This window comes from Oryx dammah, unplaced genomic scaffold (genome assembly GCF_014754425.2).
Source record: "Oryx dammah isolate SB20612 unplaced genomic scaffold, SCBI_Odam_1.1 HiC_scaffold_11210, whole genome shotgun sequence".
Taxonomy (NCBI): domain Eukaryota; kingdom Metazoa; phylum Chordata; class Mammalia; order Artiodactyla; family Bovidae; genus Oryx; species Oryx dammah.
This window is the reverse complement of record NW_024080603.1, coordinates 1262498-1282644: the sequence shown is the minus strand read 5'-3', so window position 1 is coordinate 1282644 and position 20147 is coordinate 1262498. Positions and strand designations below refer to the sequence as shown.

At 43.4% G+C, this 20147-nt stretch overlaps 1 protein-coding gene across 1 annotated transcript in view; it reads left to right on the top strand.

Moving 5' to 3' along the window:
• LOC120860949 (ras GTPase-activating-like protein IQGAP2) overlaps positions 1-20147 on the top strand; it is a 309525-nt gene that overhangs the window by 150487 nt on the left and 138891 nt on the right. Inside the window, exon 3 of the mRNA XM_040236658.1 lies at positions 12678-12834. Coding sequence (XP_040092592.1) covers positions 12678-12834 — 157 coding nt within the window. The remainder of the gene's footprint in view (positions 1-12677; positions 12835-20147) is intronic.

The window sequence follows — 20147 nt, the reverse complement described above, 5'->3', positions numbered from 1 at the left end:
AGAGTGGGACATGACTGAGTGACTGAGCAACGCAACAACAAAAAATCTGTTAAGGTTACACATCCAGTAAAGGAATAGAAAGAAAAGAAAGTGAAGTCGCTCAGTCGTGTCCGACTCTTTGCGTCCCCATGGACTGTAGCCTACCAGGTTCCTCTGTCCATGGCATTTTCCAGGCAAGAATCCTGGAGTGGGTTGCCATTTCCTTCTCCAGGAAATATTCCCAACCCAGGGACTGAACCCAGACCTCCCGCATTATAGGCAGACGCTTTACCTTCTGAGCCACTAGGGAAGTCCAAAAGTCCATCTCTGAGCTTTCAGGATGCTAATGCAACTTATGAGTCCTCAGGAGAGTACATAGAATGTGACATTATCTAAGTTCACTTGGCACCCCACCACCACCACCCCTGGCCCCAGGACAATATTAGCATCTCACTGAGCCAGTATGCTGTGGAACACAGTTCATGAAGTCTGGTAAAGGAATAGCCAGATTTCACATTTGGGGACATGCTCACAATACTTGGGGTTAATGTTTGCTGGGCTCTTACTATGAGCCAGGCACAGTGCTAAATATTTTACACAGATTCTCATTTACTCCTTACAAAGGCCCTCCAAGGGCAAATAGTTTAAATATCTTTATTTTACAGATAAATCGCTGGTATTATTCTAGAACTAGGATTTGAACGGACAAAGTGTGAGCCCAAATGCCATGATTTTAGTCACCTCATTGTACTGCTTCTATCAGTTACCTCTCTATTCATCATATGAACTATTATAAAGTCATTTGGGAAAAAGGAGTTCTATGGTCAAAAAATTTGGGAAACATTGAGTTAAAAAGTTAACTTGGTTCTTGGCTTCAGGAATTCTCTGAGCTTTCAGGATGCTAATGCAATTTATGAATCCTCAAGAGAGGACGTAGAATGCGACATTTTCTAAGTTCACTTGGCCCTCCTCCTCCCCCCTCCACCACCCTTGGCCCCAGGACAGTATTAGCATCTCACTGAGCCAGTATTCTGTGGAACACAGTTCACAAAATGCTTGCCAAACTCAGTGGAGGGCTGCTGTTTCCTCTCCTTCCTAAAGAGCAGAATGAGAAAGAGGGCCTCAAAAGCCTGCTCTATTTCCATTAGGTCTTGGTGTCCTATATTGCTTCTTTTCATGGTATTGTAAGTCTGTGTTTTAAAGAAAATAATTAGCATTATTTTAACATCTCACCTCTTTTTCTTATAACGAACCAACTAAGTTTTATATGAGAGAAGGAGGGATACATTCCTCAGTTTGTGCAATATATGTTTTTCTGTATCCCTGTTCCCTTGAGCTAATAATGCTGATAGAATTGTGGTGACAATTATTTTTGTTTTTATTTCTTAATTGAAATATAGTTGATTTACAGTGTTTCAGGTGTATATCGAAGTGATTCAGTTTTTTTCTGATATATATGTGTGTATATATATTCTTTTTTTCCTATATATTTTAACTTCTTTTTTATTGGAATATAACTGCTTTACAATGTTGTGTTAGTTTCTGCTGTACATCAGGAATCAGCTATATGTTACATATATCTGCTTCCTTTTGAGCCTGCCTCCCACACTCCCATGCCCCCTAAGTCATCGCAGGGCAGCGAGCTGAGCTCCCTGTGCTGAACAGCAGCTTCCCACTAGATGCTTTGCACGTGGTCGTGTATATATGTCAATGCTGGACGCTCAATTTGTCCCCCGCTGTCCTGCCCCACCTGTGTCCACAAGTCCGTTCCCTACGTCTACATCTCTTTTCCAGCCCATCATAGTATATAACAGCAAGATAGCAAATACAGTTCCCAACAGTAAGTCCTTGTTGTTTATTTTATGTCCAGTAGCAGCAGCAGGGTGTCTTTGTTAATCCCCAATTCCTAATTTATTCCCTCTGCTCCTCGTGCTGTGTTTGACCTCAGCCTCCAGTGAACAGAAAGGTTTTCCGTGACAGCTTAATCTAGCACTGGCTTCCAACGTTTTACCTCCTATCGGCACAGAAGGTGACCAGTTGCACTGTACACATAAAAAATAGCTGGTCTTTGCCTTTATTCTTTTGTAAAATATTTCATAGGCTGATGTTCAAAACATTCAGGAAGAGAAATTGACTTATAATGCTTGAAAGTTCATGGACCAGGGCACTCCATTAAAGCAGGGTTTGTACAGAAAAAAAACACACTTTCTGTTTTTTGGCCAGCAGTTCTACTTTTGGGACATTTATTCCATGCAGTGCTGTATGATAGAGACCAAGATTTATAGCTGGTGATTTCCTGAATAACAAGTCAGATGGCAAATGCCTCAGCGAAACAGCTTTCATATGCTCTGCAAGGCGCAAAGTAGCACGACGGAGTGGATGGTGTATCTCCAGGTTTTTATGAGGTGGCATTTTTGGGGGTTGTATGTGTGTGTCTTTTTTTTGTTTGTTTGTTTTTGATCTCTTGCAAGACGAAATGATATTAATTGTTTTTCTTTCTGGCCTTAACCTAAAACTGGAAAAATTTCACTGTTTGTCCCCTTCATCCTTCTCCCCACATGCTCTCCTACCACCCTCTTCTTCTCCTTTGTCACTTGAATCAGACCTTGTACTTTTATACACAGAGCTACTTATGGAAGCTATCTCAACTCAACTCAACTCAAAAAAAAAAATTGAAGAGAATATGCTTGAATGATAGGACAAAAATTCCTCTTACCTGTATTTGATTTCTCTGTGGTTGATAAGAGATTCAGATTTTCCCCGCAAAGTAAAGAGAAAGCAAGCAATACTAATATAAGAGAGAGTCCTCCCCACTGGACACAAAATTGTGGTTCTCCAACAACCTTGATGGAGAAGGCAATGGCACCCCACTCCAGTACTCTTGCCTGGAAAATCCCATGAACGGAGGAGCCTGGTGGGCTGCAGTTCATGGGGTCGCGAAGAGTCGGACACGACTGAGCGACTTCCTTTTCACTTTTCACTTTCATGCATTGGCGAGGGAAATGGCAACCCACTCCAGTGTTCTTGCCTGGGGAATCCCAGGGATGGGGGAGCCTGGTGGGCTGCCGTCTATGGGGTCGCACAGAGTCGGACACGACTGAAGTGACTTAGCAGCAGCAGCAACAACCTTGAAGATGCTCATCAGAAATTGCTTCACCTTTGGTTGAGGATGAGACGTTCACATATTGGTGTGGAGGTTTGGTTATTGTTGATGTTCACTCACCAAGTCGTGTCCGACTCTTCACAGCCCCATGGACTGCAGCACGCCGAGCTTCTCTGTCCCTCACCATCTCCCAGAGTTTGCCCAAGTTCATGTCCACTGAGTCGGTGATGCCATCCAACCATCTCATCCTCTGACACCCTCTTCTCCTTTTGCCTTCAATCTTTCCCAGCATCAGGGTCTTTTCCAGTGAGTCAACTCTTCACATCCTGTGGTCAAAGTATTGGAGCTTCAGTTTCAGTATCAGTCCTTCCAATGAATATTCAGGGTTGATTTCCTTTAGGATTGATAGGTTTGATCTCCTTGCAGTCCAAGGGACTCTCAAGGGTCTTCTCCAGCACCACAGTTCAGAAGCATCAGTTCTTCAGTGCTCAGCCTTCTTTATGGTCTTCATGAGGTTCAGAAGGAGTAACCCGTAGAAGGAACAGGGGAGGAGCAGCGAGTGCAAGGGCAGCAGGAGATGCTGGCCCATTCTGGTTTTCATTTCTGTGCATTTTTAGGTCAGATTTGAAGACAGTCTTTTGATAACATATGAGGTCTTCCTAGGTTTGTTTCATGTGTACATACTTTATATATTGTCTATGTAAATCTTGGGCTTCCCTCATAGCTCAGCTGGTAAAGAATCCGCCTGCAATGCGGGAGACCTGGGTTCGATCCCTGGGTTGGGAAGATCCCCTGGAGAAGGGAGCGGCTACCCACTCTGGTATGCTGGCCTGGAGAATTCCATGGTCAGAGGAGACTGGCAGGCTACAGTCCATGGGGTTGCAAAGAGTTGGACACGACTGAGTGATTTTCACTTCACTTCATGTAAATCTTAGGTGTATAAACCATTGAGTTTAATTGAGAGTTTAGATGTAATTTTTCACAGTTATAGTCAGTTGACTTTCAACAAGTGTACCAAGGAAAGTTAATTGGGTTCGATCCCTGGGCTGGGAAGATCCCCTGGAGGAGGGCATGGCAACCCACTCTAGTATACTTGCCTGGAGAATCCCATGGACAGAGGGGCCTGGTGGGCTACAGCCCAAAGAGGCACAGAGAGTCAGACATGGCTGAAGCAACTTAGCATGCAGGCACAGAGTCTTTTCAACACATAGTGCTGAGATAACTGGATATCCAATTCAAAAGAATGAATGTGGACTCTTACCACTCACCACATGCAAAAATTAACTCAAAATGGATAAAAGATTTAAATGTAAGCATTAAAACTGTGAACCTCTTAGAAGAAAACATAGGTGAATATTTGTGACCTTCAGTTAAACAATGGTTTCTTAAATATGACGCCAAAGTATAAGCAACTTGCTTCAAAAGACACCATCAAGAAAGCAAAAAGACAACCCATGGAATGAAGAAATATTTTCATGTTGTGTGCCTGATAAGGAATTGGTATAACAAATATAAAAAAGAGCTCTTATAACTCAATTTCTTTAAAAAAAAAAAAAACAGCTAAAACATGGGCAGCAGATTTGAAAAGACATGTCTCTAAAGAAGATGTGTAAATAGGCAATAATAAAAAGATGCTCAGAACAAGACAAGGATGACTACTCTTCCCACTTTTTTTCAACATAATATTGGAAGTCCTAGCCACACCAGTCAGAGAAGAAAAAGAAGGAAAGGAAATTAAGTTGGAAAGGAACTGAAACGGTCACTATTTGCAGATGACATGATATTATGCACAGAAAACCCTTAAGACCAAAAAACTATTGGAACTTAAAAATGAATTCATTAAAGTTGAAGGATAGAAAATTAATCACAGAAATCAGTTACATTTCTATGCACCAATAATTAACCATTAGAAAGAGAAATAAACTATCCTATTCACAATTGTATCAAAAAGAAAAAAATTAAAAAGATGCTCAATATCGTCATGCTCAGATGCTCAGTCGTGTCCGACTCTTTGTGACCCCATGGATTGTAGTCTGCCAGGCTCCTCTGTCCATGGGATTCTCCAGTCAAGATTACTGGAGTGGGGTGCAATTTCCTCCTCCAGGGAATCTTCCCCACCCAGGAATCAAACCCGTGTCTCTTACATCTCCTGCATTGGTGGGCGGATTCTTTACCACTAGTGCCACCCGGGAAGCCCACTCAATATCATTAGCCATCAGAGAGATGAAAATCAAAACCATATTGAGATGCCACTTTGAATCTACCTAGGATGGCTATACTCAAAAAGACAGTTGAGTGGTGGCAAGGAGGTGGGGAAGTTAGAATCCTCACTTAGTGCTGCTGGGGATGTAAAATGTTGCAGCTGCTTTGGAAAAATAGTCTGGAAGTTCCAAAAAAGATCAAACATAGACCCAGCAATTCTTCTCCTACATATATACCCAGAGAAAGGAGAAAATATGTCAGTGCAAAAACCTAAACACTAATGTTTACAGCAGCATTATTCATAGCCAAAAAGCGGAAAAAAACCCAGAAGTCCATAAACTGATACATATGATATATATCTATACAGTAGAATATTATCCAGCATTGGAAATGAATGCAGTGCTAATTATATCCTACATAATAGATGAACCTTGAAAGCATGCAAAAGAAGCTAGTCACAGATGGCCATGTGTTGTATGGTTCCGTTTAAATGAAATATCCAAAATAAACAGATCTCTAAGCAGAGAGTAGATTAATAGGTTGGAAATTTGGGAGTAAATGGGGAGTACTGTTAATGAGTTATACGGCTTCTTTTTGGAGTGATGAAAATGTTTGCTGAAAATCACTGCATTGTACAGCTTCAAAGAGTGTATGATGTGTAAATTCTCTCAGTATAAAGCTGCTATTAAACACACAAAAAAGCATATTGCATAATTAGTGTCATACAGAGTTCCATTTATAATTTTAGACTCTCAGACTAAAACTCAGCTTACAGTTAAAACTCTAACCTGTTCCAGGACACCAGCTAGTGATTGGAAAGCCAGACTTCCTGAACATCAGGCCCGTCATTTTCTGTACTGTGATTATGACAGGAAGTTTGACCCCAACAGACCATAAAAATCACACTTACTGAATTTTATTGGTTTGGCTGGGTAACACTAGCTTATGTAACCGATAAGTCACTGAGGTTGAGGTTGACAGTAGAAGTTTAATTCCTTTTCATGTAAGATTCAGTAGCATAAGGTGAGGATGAGCGGATGCAGAAGGTTCCTCTTGTAACCTAGAGAGGCTACTCAGGGACCCAGGGTATTCTACATCCTTTCTTTCAAGGTGGCCATGGGCTTTAGCATCCTGCTTGCAGATGGGAGTAGGGGGGTGGGGGCAGGGCGGCGTTTTCCCTGGTGGCTCAACTGGTAAAGAATCCGCCTATAATACAAGAAACCCTGGTTCAGTTCCTGGGTTGGGAAGATTCCTTGGAGAAGGGAAAGGCTACCCACTCCAGTGTTCTGGCCTAGAGAATGCAGGGTCACAAAGAGTCGGACGCGACTTTCTCTGTGTCACACCTGTATATCTTGGGTTTCCCTGGTGGCTCAGATGGCAAAGCGTCTGCCTGCAATGCAGGAGACCAGAGTTCGATCCCTGAGTTGGGAAGATCCCCTGGAGAAGGAAATGGCAACCCACTCCGGTACTCTTGCCTGGAAAATCCCATGGACAGAGGAGCCTGGTAGACTACAGACCATGCAGTTACAAATAGTCGGACACGATTGAGCGACTTCACTTTCAGCAGATGGGGGAGGGGAAGCTCACCCTTGCGGGGCTTTCCTGAGGCCGCTCTCCATGGGATGCACGGCATTTCCTGTCTCATTCTGTGCTCATGACCCGGCTACTTGGCCCCACACAGAGAGTACGGGGCTGGGAAATGACCACCCTGGCCAGCAGCCACCCCAGCTGTCTCCCAGCCCTGCAGTGAACCATTTGGTATCTGTACTCCAAGTTCTCTTCCTTTGTTGTTCAATTGCTAAGTCGTGTCCAAATCTTTGTGGCCTCATTGCAGCACGCCAGGCTTCCCTGTCCTTCGCTATCTCCCAGAGTTTGCTCAAACTCATGTCCATTGAGTTGATGATGTCATCCGAACATCTCTTTCTCTGCCGCCCCCTTCTCCTGCCCTCAATCTTTCCCAGCATCAGGGTCTTTTCCAATGTGTCGGCTCTTCGTCAGGTGGCCAAAGTATTGGAGCTTCAGCTTCAGCATCAATCCTTCCAGTGAATATTTAGACTTGATTTCCTTTAGCATTCACTGATTTGATCTCCTTGCTGTCCAAAGGACTCTCAAGAGTCTTCTCCAGCACCACAGTTTGAAGGCATCAGTTCTTAGGCACTCAACCTACTTTATGGTCCAACTCTCACAGCTATACATGACTCCTGGAAAAACCCTAGCTTTGGCTATACAAATCTTTGTCAGTAAACTTGGACAGCATGTCTAGGTGATGTCAGCATGATGTCTCTGCTTTTCAGTATGCTGTCTAGGTTTGTCACAGCTTTTCTTCCAAGGAGCAAGCATTCTTTTAATTTTGCTTCAGATTAACATCTGCAAATGCTTATCCATAGCACCTTTCCTTATGGGATAGGTGCAAGGATTAAATAATAATCCACATATAGTATTAAATCCAGATTCTAGAATAAAATGTGCTAAGTATTAAATCTAGTTTCTAGAATAAAATGTGTTAAGTTGCTTCTGTCATGTCTGACTCTGTATGACCCCATGGACTGTAGCCCACCAGGCTCCTCTGTCCATGGGGTTCTCTAGGCAGGAATACTTGAGTGGGTTGCCATGCCCTTCTCCAGGGGATCTTCCTGACCCAGGAAGCGAACCAGTGTCTCTTATGTCTAACCTGCATTCGCAGGCAGGTTCTTATCCACTAGCGCCTCGTGGGAAGCCCTCTAGAATAAAATAGTGCTTAATAAACACTAGTTACCATTGATGGTAACAGCATCTTCTTCTGACTTTCAAGGTAGTGAAATATTACCTAATGTTACAAAAAATTATACATTTACAAGTCATTGGCAGTGTCCTAAAAGATTTTATGCTGTAATTGTGATGCTTGGAAAACCTTAAGCAGTCAGAATCTTTCACTTAATAACAATCTGTTGAATACACACTATCTATAAACTCATTTGACTGTGTGGATCACAATAAACTGGAAAATTCTGAGAGAGATGGGAATACCAGACCACATGACCTGCCTCTTGAGAAACCTGTATGCAGGTCAGGAAGCAACGGTTAGAACTGGACATGGAACAACAGACTGGTTCCATATAGGAAAAGGAGTACGTCAAGGCTGTATATTGTCACCCTGCTTATTTAACTTACACGCAGAGTACATCATGAGAAACGCTGGGCTGGAGGAAGCACAAGCTGAAATCAAGATTGCTGGGAGAAATATCAATAACTTCAGATATGCAGATGACACCACCCTTATGGCAGAAAGTGAAGAAGAACTAAAGAGCTTTTTGATGAAAGTGAAAGAGGAGAGTGAAAAAGTTGGCTTTAAGCTCAACATTCAGAAAATGAAGATCATGGCATGCAGTCCCATCACTTCATGGGAAATAGATAGGGAAACAGTGGAAACAGTGTCAGACTTTATTTTTTGGGGCTCCAAAATCACTGCAGATGGTGATTGCAGCCATGAAATTAAAAGATGCTTACTCCTTGGAAGGAAAGTTATGACCAACCTAGAGAGCATATTAAAAAGCAGAGACATTACTTTGTCAACAAAGGTCTGTCTAGTGAAGGCTATGGTTTTTCCAGTGGTCATGTATGGATGTGAGAGTTGGACTATAAAGAAAGCTGAGCGCTGAAGAATTGATACTTTTGAACTGTGGTGTTGGAGAAGACTTGAGAGTCCCTTGAGTGGCAAGGAGATCCAACCATTCCATCCTAAAGGAGATCAGTCATGAGTGTTCACTGGAAGGACTGATGTTGAAGCTGAAACTCCAATACTTTGGCTACCTGATTTGAAGAGCTGACTCATTTGAAAAGGTCCTGATGCTGGGAAAGATTGAGGGCAGGAGGAGAAGGGGATGACAGAGGATGAGATGATTGGATGGCATCACCAACACAATGGGCATGAGTTTGGGTGAACTCCGGGAATTGGTGATGGACAGGGAGGTCTGGTGTGCTGTGGTTCACGGGGTCGCAAAGAGTTGGACACGACTGAGCGACTGAACTGAACTGAACTGATAAACACATTTTCAGTATAGTGGGATCACAAAAAGAAGAGATGGTTTTTGCCCTTGAGCACTTCATGATGTGGTAAGCCATAGCAATAGCTCTTTAAATAGGGTATAGTTAACCTAAGTTTTTGGAATAATTTGTTTTTTCAGCCATCTGCACATATATTCTAACACAGACAAAAATTAATGTGATTATTTTTTTTAAAAAGTAAACCCAATTCTAAAATACGTCCAAGTTGTTTTTATTTTAACTTTCTACTTCTTGGTCTCAAATGTTGATTTATCACCTCCCTCTCTTGCTATAAATTGTCAATTTACCTCTCCCCAACCTTTCACAATCTACCCCTCAGTTATGGAATTATTATAGAGCAATTATATATTGCTGTGCAGAAAACCAATTTTGTAAATTTTTTCAAGATTATTATTTGAAAACAGGTTTGTTTTAATGTGAAAGAGCATGATGCTATAATTTGTAATTTACTTAGATTAGAAACTTGGTCTAGTGCACTGGCTTTTAATTTGCCCACATTTTCTTTTTAATCAAAAAGACAACATTATTATTGATTTCTTACAGTTTTAAAAATTCATCAAGCCTATGATACTCTTACGTTCATTTGCAGCAAGGCCCACATAACCAAATAATCCTTATTCACCTTGTGTTTGTTATGTGAAAGTAAATTTCGCATCTCATGTTACTATTGAAAGCTGCTTGTTCTTCCAAGTTTTCCCAGTCCCCCTAGGATGTTAGAGCTGCAGGAAGCCTTAACATCCTGTCCTTCTCATCTGCCCCTTCAACAGAGGAGAACACTGAGGCCCAGGGAGGTCAGGGGACATGCCTGGGGCCACAGTGGATATGGGGCTGAGTCCTGGTACAGAGAGCTCCCTCCACATGGAACCCCTCTCCCTGGATGGGAATATTCCCTTTCCTTTGACCCGCTCCCCACTTTCTAAGCTGTCACCACATCTTGTTACCATTTCCTTGAAATGCCTCTTGCTTTCCACCCTTCCCGTTTCTTCCTGTCTCATCCAGTCCCTGAGCTCCTTGCAGTGGGGAAGGCTCAGTGCTTTGTCTTTGGGGCCTCCATTTTACAAGACTGAATTTTCTCTAAATACCACTGTCAGCCTGTCCCTCCTCTGCTGTGAGTCTGCCAAGAGCTTCCTTGCTTCCTGTAGCAGCAAATGTCATTGCTTCTCTTACACCAGCTCCTGCTTTCACTGTGTATGCTCAGCTTGATTCCTTTCTCCCCATGAACCCTAAGGCCCCTAGGTCTTCTCTGGGTTTATCCCATGCATCAGCCGTGTTTCCTTCGTGATTCTAGTATGTCCTGCCCCTCAGCTCCCAGTGTCCCCCTGCCTTGCCTTTCCAAATCCTCCCTTTCCAGCTGAATCCAGATCCCACCACCTTGTCATTTTTTCCCTGCTACTCCACTGAGAGCCCAGTGCCCCCTACCCCCACACTATTCCCAAATTTCTTCTTGTTAGGCACTAATAGTTGTATTGGGCATCATAGCCTGTCTTACATGGCTCTCTGATTTTTTCTTACACTTGTGTTGCCTTCTCAGTTTTGTTTAATGCTCTTGGAAGGCAGGGCTTATATTTACGTTTTTTCTCATCTGTTCGGTTCAGTCTCTCAGTTGTGTCCAACTCTTTGTGACACCATGGACTGCAGCACCCCAGGCTTCCCTGTATCACCAGCTCCCGGAGCTTACTCAAACTCGTGTCCATTGAGTCAGTGATGCCATCCAACCATCTCATCCTCTGTCACCCCCCTCTTCTGCCTTCAATCTTGCCCAGCATCAGGGTCTTTTCCAGTGAGTCAGTTCTTCACATCAGGTGGCCAAAGTATTGGAGCTGAAGCTGAATCCTTCCAATGAATATTCAGGACTGATTTCTTTTAAGATTGACTGGTTGGATCTCCTTGCAGTCCAAGGGACTCTCAAGAGTCTTCTCCAACACCACAGTTCAAAAGCATCAATTCTTTGGGGCTCAGCTTTCTTCATAGTCCAACTCTCACATCCACACATGACGACTGGAAAAACCATAGCTTTGACTAGATGGACTTTGTTGGCAAAGTCATGTCTCTGCTTTTTAATATGCCATCCATGTTTGTCATAGTTTTTCTCAGTTCCGTTCAGTCTCTCAGTAATGTCCGACTCTTTGCAATGCCATGGACTATAGCCCACCAGGCTCCTCTGTCCGAGGAATTTCCCAGGCAAGGATACTGGAATGGGTTGCCATTTCTGTCTCTAACTCCATATTTCACATTGTCAGTAAATACTCCTTGCTTATTAGGGACCCTTTGAGCTTCTAAAAAGTATTGGCCAGAGCTACAGGCACTTGAGACGTTTTACAGTGTTCACTGCCTGGATCCGAATCCGTTGTTAATAGTGCAGAGCAGTCCTCTCCTCCCTGCCAGGTGTAATGGAGTCAGCGCTGCTCTGTTACTGGTCTTCTGAGGGGCCTCGCTGTGTAGGTGTGGGGCTCACACTCAGAGCTGCTGATGTGGTGGTGGGTTAGTGGCAGAGAAGTGAGGGCTTGCACCCCCGGTTCTTGGGTCTTACAGTAGGGAAGAGTTCCTCAAGCACAGGGAGGAAGCACAGTATCCTGTGAGCTCTGGCAGACTCTGCACCCCGGCGTGAAATGTGAACTGGCCTGGCCCTCCTCCCACTGTGTGTCTTTGAGCCAGTAATGACCTTGGTGCTCTCTTTTCTATGATACTGGCAGAGTGTCCTAAGATGGAATCTAATCTTTTGCTCAACAACTTTCTCAGTACCCAGAGAATAGCTTCCCCAAAAGGTTAAGTGCGCTGTAGTAAGCTCCTGGCATTGGAAAAAGGAATGTGTCTTATTTAAGGAAGACTGTGTCTGCTTTCTGGAGTTTGATGTCCCTTTCCTATGCCTTCCTGCCTCTCCTGGTAGTCATTTCCAGGCTGAGCAACTGCAGATTTTACCGCACCTTGGACTACGCTCTCCCCACGGCATGACCCCTACAAAAATGTCCTCCACTGAGGCTCATAAACTTGGAATTGCTTTTTCTGTAGTGTCCGCAAGACTCATTCCACCCATACAAGCACAGATTGGCCTCTTTCCTCTTTAAGAGACTTGGCAGAGACTCATAAAGGTGAAGTCAACAAACTCTGGCTCATAGTGAGTTTAGTGCCTCTGGGCTTGTCAACCCCTTGTTCCTCTTGTGTTTTGAATCCTTGTTCCATCCAGAAGCTTCTCTCTTCCTGTTTATGATGATAAAGATGTTTCAGATCCCGCCCCCTTTGTTAATGGCCCTGCCACTGATAGTAAGACACCACATCTCTTCATTTATAGAAAGATAACAAACTGGATTCACTTTAAGGTTTTTTTTTTGCTCTCTCTTAATCCTTCTAGGTGGATGGAAGTCTGTTTAGTTGAAGAATTGCCACCAACCACTGAACTGGAAGAAGGACTCCGGAACGGAGTTTACCTTGCAAAGTTAGCCAAATTCTTTGCCCCCAAAATGGTATCGGAGAAAAAGATCTATGATGTGGAACAAACACGCTATAAGGTAACTGAGATCTAATTGGTTTTGGGCCTCTGGCTCAAAGTGAAAGTTGGGTCTTTGCCTTCCTTCCCTTTCTTTAGTGTTTCTATCAGGATTTTGTGGGAGGTAGGGGTATGGGGAAGGGGAATGTCCTTGGTCTTTGAAGCCTGTTAATAATCATTCCTGAGGCGGCAGCAGTTTTGGAAGCAAAGCCCTTTTCTGTTTCTGGGCTGAGGCTGAGAGACCTCTGATTTGTGGGGCTTCCAACTCCCAACCCCCATTATTCCGTCATGGAGGTCATGTCATTAGTACCAGTAAATATAAAAGTGAGGGCCCTCTACCCCTCCTCTCTTCACCACCAACAGGGTTTTATTACTCCCCTTATTCTCATCAAGAAGTAAAGTACCCAGCGGAGACTTGAACTTGTCGCCCCAAAGAGTTAGAGCCAAGGTGATTGAAAAAGAAAAAAAGTGCTAATATTGATGAGTCAGAAACTCCTTTCCATTTGATGTTTAAAACAAAATGAGACCAACCTTTTTGTATGCAGCTAGTTTTATGAATTCTTTCATAGCTAATTTGAGAAGGAATATAGGGAGGAAAACCAAACCAATATAAACACCAATCTTAAATAAATACAATCAAAATAAACAACCAGTCAATATAAACACTATTTTTTTTATGTGTGTATTTTGTGGAAATAATGTTTAAGTATTTTCAGGTAAGGTGATACATCTATGATTTGCTTCAAAATAATTGGGAAGAGGGTTAACATGATTCAAGACCAGCCGTGAGTTAGTAATTGTTGAGATTAGATGATGGGTGCAAATGAGTTCGTTATACTATTCTGTCTACTTTTTATGTTTGAAAACTTCCATTAAAAAGTAAAGAAGGAAAAAGTAAGCACCAACCTAAAAGATACCTTGATTATACATGTCTTCAAAAAGCAATTTTTAAATGTGTGCTGTTCTCTTCTAGAATGTGAGATCTCTTCTCCACTTTGGGTCAGGGTTTCTAAAGCTTCTTTGAAACTTGATTTTTTTTTTTTCTCAATATCCTGTGTTTGGTTTTGTTATATGAGTATTTTTTATCTGCAGATTTTCAAGTGTTTTTAAAAGTTATTTCTCTTAAAATTTCAAGGATAACATTAAGTATAATTGAAAATAGAATAATTTTCCATTTAATGCATGAGTCACACTACCCTTCAGTTGTTATTGAGACAAAATTTATCTTTAAAATATGTATATTGAATTCAGAGCAAATGTCTGAGTAATGATTTAGGCTAACAGACAAGATGAATTGACATCTTTTTTGACAAGTCTCTTTTCATCATCTAATCTAAAAGGGAATGGAGCAAAAGTCTCTGCCTTGAATAATGTTATGAAAAAATGTTTGCATATGTTAAAATAAGTTTATTAAGTCATGTGTTTATTAACTCTAGATGCTTCTCCCTAGAGTGAGTTTCCAGCCTTTTGGAAGACTTAAGCAAAACAAATGATTTAGCTAGCCACAATTAAAGTTTCTTTTTTTAACTTTAAGGAATATTTTCAAAGTTCAGAAAAAAATTATTTGTATCCCCTGTGTCACAAAATAAATTAACATTTGTCCACATTTTAGAACATGATCTTTCTTTTATTTTCATTGCTTCTGTGATTGTTGTTATCAAGACCTAGACCAATTATAATGGCCATGTAGATTCGATGATATAGATTTGATGATAAAGTGTCATGGGCTCCAACCTTCCCTGGAAAAGGATTGTGGGTGTTTTGTTTTGATGTGTGGATTGAGAGAATAAGGCTGCAAAGACAGACCTTTAGTGAAAGCGAGCCTCAGAGCTGCAGGTGGGCTAATTCCCCTCCTGGCATATTATACGCCTTGAATATAGGTGTCTCTTGTCAGTTCAGCTCTGGACCCCTCATGGCAACTTAAACAGGTACCATTGCCTCCTGGCATCAGAGGTCCTATTATTTGAATCCATAGCAACTTCTCCTTGGGAAGGGGACGGGGGAAATATTTCCAATCTCTTGTTGCAAAATAAAATTCCTGGGGCACCTGGACAAGTGCTGACATCCCTGAGCAAACCATCGTGACAGAAGGAAGTGGTCTGTGTTCCTGTCCCCCATCCCATCAGGCCCCAGGTGTGATGCACAGAAGAAAGGATGTTAGGAGAGGCGTGGAAAGAGGGGAGGTGGCAGATGGAGGGGAGTCGATGCCCGCTGTGACGTGGGAGAATCATGGGACAAAGGGAAACTACCCCTCTGTTAATTCACTGGAGAAAAGAGGCTTTTCTTTTTTTCTCCTTGTATTAAATCCCTGACCACGTCCTTGAATGGGAATTGTTCGTGATTTGCTGTGTCATCGTAAATTTTTATTTTAAGGCTATTTTGTTTCTTCTGCAAAAATGAAAGGAAACAAATATTAGTGGGCAGGAGACAGTTTCCTGTTCATGTGTTTTTCAGATCTAAAGCTTGTCACATGGTCCTCTTCAAGGAGCCCTAAATCACGGGACGGCGGCAAAGATGCTGAAACAGGGGAACACTCGCTAACCTAGGCCTGTCTCTTGATGGGCCATCTGGAAACCATGAGTTCAGCGAGCCTGAACGCTCTGCAGGGCCTGCTGGGCTGTGGCCATAAAATATGACCCACCTGTTGGGCCGGGTGTCCCCGAGCAAAAGCTCTGCCCCAAATCCCGGGGCCTCGGCTGGGGGCGCTCATGGCTTTGAGCGAAGCAGCGGGCGCTTCCACGCAGCCCTGTTCTTGCTGTTGCCAGCTCGTTGTCTACAGCCTCGGCCCCTCATTAATTTCGGGTTAGGAAGTCATGCTAGGTATTGAGTTAAACCTTCCAGTGAAGAGTGTCCTTTCCCTGACCATCTCCGCCTCCCCCTCCAGGGCTGAGTTGCGTGCTCATGCCACGCGCACATCGACACACCACACTGTGCTGTAGTAACTGTTTTGTCCTGAAGGCAGGAGCTGTGTGTGTCTCTTCCACCGTGTCCTCAGTCAATAGTTCAGGTTCTGGCCCAAATAGCTGTTGGGTAAAGGAATGAATGAGAATTTTTTATTTTTTAGAGATTTTTTATTTTTTTAATGTGGGCCATTTTAAAAGTCTTTTATTGAATTTGTTAAAATATTGCTTCTGTTTTTGGCCATGAAGTATGTGGGATCTTACCTCCCCAGCCAGGGGTTGAAACCTCACCCCCTGCGTTGGAAGGCCAAGTCTTAACCAACTGGAGTGCTAGGGAAGTCCCAACTAGTACTTTCTAGTAAGCCAAAGGGCTCCATTTCTTGTCTTCTATGCTTTATTCAGTCCTTTATTCAATACTTGCTGAAACTCCTCCTCTAAGTGTGATGCTCAGACTTCCTGTGGTCCCCCATGATGGGTGTGTGTAAAAATGTGAACTTTTGGGGCCCTCCCCCAGTATCTTAGCCAGGGCCCCAGGAAGCTCCATTCTTAATTATCACCTCAGGTGATTCTTTTCTTACATACTATTAAGGTTTGAGAATCACTGCTCTAAAAGGCAGATACATTCATATAATAAGATTTAATAAAGTTATAGGGAAAGAAGATAAAGCTGTACTAAGATAGAAATACATAAAGGGTAGAACTCATTTATCCATGCAATCCTCATCCATACCTACCAGGTACCAGCTGCTGATCTGGGCACCAAAGACAGTGCAGAGCCAAGCAGACATGGTTTTCATGCTGCTCACAGTTGGAGAGACAGTCTGTGAGGAAAAGAGACAGTCATGAATTGTGATCAGTGTATCAAGGAAGAGATTAAAGCCAGAGTTGTTGACAGACAGCCATGCACTTTGCTGAGCAAATGTTCTTACGCAGAGGCTGGAAGAAGGAGAGGAAACTCATCCATGAGAGCTAAGGGTAGGGAGTGGGGAGGGTGGTCCAGACAAGAGGGGCTCAAGGACGAAAGGCACTTGGCCAGGTTGAGTGGCTGGAAGGCTAGATGAGGGGCAGAGGCGAGAAATAAGGCCAGGAGAGAAGCAGAGAGAGCTCAGTCCCACCTGGAGGACCTCGTATGGGGTGCCTTCATCGTAAGTACAGGGGGAGCTGTTTCAGTGTTGACAGGGGCACCGTGGGACAGCCTGTACTTCACAAAGACTGTGTGGAGGGAAGAGGGACTCAAAGGCAGGGTGCGATGAGAGGATTCCTCAGCCCAGGTGACCGATGACCGTTGCCTGCAGAGACGAGAAGTAAGAGGATTCGAGAGGGGAAATGAAGGATGAGTCCTGGAGAAGGACTGGAAATGGGCGGAGAGACCAGAGAGCACAGCTAGGTGGATGTGGGCGGTAACTAAGCAGAGTGTGGTCAAGTCTAAAGGGGGTTAGACTGACACAGAGGCCAGAAAGGTCTCCACGGTGCGGCTTGACGGCTGAAGGTTCCCAAGCCACCTAGGATGACCGAGAGAAAGAGGATTGGAAGAAGGGGGCATTCCTTGGAGAGAGCTCAATCTGATAAGCCTCACAGCAGTATCATTCTGGACAGTGCATTGACAGCTGCAGATTTATAACAAATGCTCACTGAAGGTGGGCCTTAGACAGGGAAAGCATAGACAGTGGTCAGGAGTATGAGCTGCAGAACCCAAACACTTCAGAATCGGGCTTCACCACTGACTTTGATTCGGTGAGCTTCAGTTTCCCGAGATGAAGGTGGGAAAATACTAACAGCATCAACCTTGTAGAGAAATTGGGAGGAACAAATGTGATCACCTATGCCAGGCGCTCGGCCCAGTGCCCGCCTGATAGAGGTGAGCACCCTGTAACTGTCACAGACGGTGTGTGTTTGTTCTGAGGCTCCATAAGCAGTAAATTGACCAGAATATTTGGACTAGGAGTCAGGGAATTCTGCAACCTGATCTTGACCCTGAGCTCAACAAGTTAGGTCAACTCGAATGTCTTAAATACTTGGGCCTTCAGTTTCTTCCTGTATAAAATGAGCAAATTAGAATAATTACTGGTTTCAGACTACCTCATGGTTCTAAATTGCCTTGATCCTAATATATAAGAAGTTACCATCCACAGAAGGCTTACATAATACCTCATCTATTCAATTTAAAGTGCGGTAATCTTGTTTGCTGGTGCTATAGTAAATAGAAAATCAGCATGTCCTTTCTAGTCTAATACCTGAAAGAAATTAGGTAGACAGACCATACCAACCCTTGACTAAATATGACTATAGACATAACACCTAGTCTAACATATTAATGTTAGTATGGGACTGGTGAAAAGACAAACTATAAATGTTTATAATGGACTAAGTTTATTTTGAGCCTCTTTAGAAGACCTTTTCTGTTCTAACTGAAGTAAATCTACAGATTGAAGATGTTAATACAGTTCACTCACTGAAGCTTACTTGTAAAATATACAGACATGGAGCATAGGGTTCTGAAGTCAGCATTCCTCAGGTGTTTAAAGTGGATGAGGATTTGAAACCTGTCATGTCATTTAGTATAGAAATATGACCAAGATAACCACCCTTTCCTTCGGTGCCTCTTACATGAAGCACTGAACTTCTTTTGACCTTAAAGGTGAATAAAGTTTCAAGCCCAGTCTCATAGCATAATAATTACCATAACCAACGTTTATGGCATTCTTAGGTGTACTTTGCAACTGAGTGTTCCATGTATAGTCTCATGAAATTCCTCAACCCAAAGAAACATACCATTCCCATTTTGTGGCTGAGGAACCGAGGTTCAAAGAGACTTGGAACTTTCCTGAGGTTACCTAACTAACGAGACCACTAAATGGATGGGATGTTTTTATTGCATAATTTGGATTGTTCAAGGCTATCAACCAAAGATTCTCAGAAACCAACCTAGGGTCAAACAAAACCATATTTATTTAAACTCAGAAAAAAGGCCAAGAAAAAAAGGCATACCCATGGAGCTGTAAGAAAGAGGAAATAGGAGCTTAGTAGAGATTTGAACTTGTACTGAGCGATTCTAATAAGGATTTAGGAAGCAAGAACCAGTTATCTTTGGGGTGTTATCAGGAAGGTGAAAGTGAAGTCACTCAGTCATGTCTGACTCTTTGCAACCCCATGGACTGTAGCCTGCCAGGCTCCTCTGTCCATGGGATTCTCCAGGCAAGGATACTGGAGTGGGTTGCCATGCCCTCCTCCAGGGGATCTTCCCGACCCAGGGATTGAACTCCAGTCTCCCACATTGCAAGCAGACTCTTTACCACCTGAACCACCAGGAAAATCTAAAATGTGAAAGTCGCTCAGTCGTGTCTGACTCTTTGCAACCCCGTGGACTATACAGTCCATGGAATTCTCCAGGCCAGAATACTGGAGTGGGTAGCCCATCCCTTCTCCAGCAGATCTTCCCAACCTAAGAATCGAACTGGTATATCCTGCATTGCAGGCGGGTTCTTTACCAGCTGAGCCGCCAGGGGGGCCCAAGAATACTGGAGTGGGGAGCCCATTCCTTCTCCAGTGGGTCTTCCCAACCCAAGAATCGAACCAGGGTCTCCCGCATTGCAGGCGGATTCTTTACCAGCTGAGCCGCCAGGGGAGCCCAAGAATACTGGAGTGGGTAGTTCATCCCTTCTCCAGCAGATCTTCCCAACCTAGGAATCAAACTGGTATCTCCTGCATTGCAGGTGGATTCTTTACCAGCTGAGCCACCAGGGAAGCCCAATACTAATGGTGTTATCAGCAAGTAGGATCAATTTGGTCTCTTGGTAATTTTTAGGAGGTGAGAATATTCACTAGGGACCAGATTGCCATAGTCAAGAAATAAGTCGCCCGTCTTATTTGGAAGAGGACTATGTTAGTCACTTTATGGTGCTGAGGGTCCTCAGCCCTGACATGATTGAGGACTGTCTCCATTTTGGCCCTCCATGTTCACAGAGTGGCCGTGTCTGAGAACCGTTTGTGTTCAGCAAACGTTGCTGATGCTGAGTTAGCCTCAGACACTACTGCCTGGCTGTGAACTCTCTCGCTATGCTTTTCCTTTCTTTGCATGCCCGTCCCCCTTTCTCTTCCCCCGCTTTTCCTCTCTCCTCTGCATGCCCTTCAGATCCTCTCCCCTCCCTCTAGGTATTTCACAGTGGTTAGCTAATCTCTTTCCTCTGAAGAGTAATCCCCAGGTCATCAGGTCCTGTCCTCTGCTCTGGGCGGGTGATGGCATGGGGAAGGTGTTCAGATCCACAGAGATTTAGTCTTGAATCCCAGCTCAGCCCCTCAACAGATGTTTGACTTTAGGCAAATCACTTCATCTTTGTTGCCTAGGTTTCCTCATCTCTCAAAAAAATGGAAATAATAACTACTTTGCAGAGTATTTGGAAAATTAGAGATAATCTATGTAAAGTGCGTGACATAC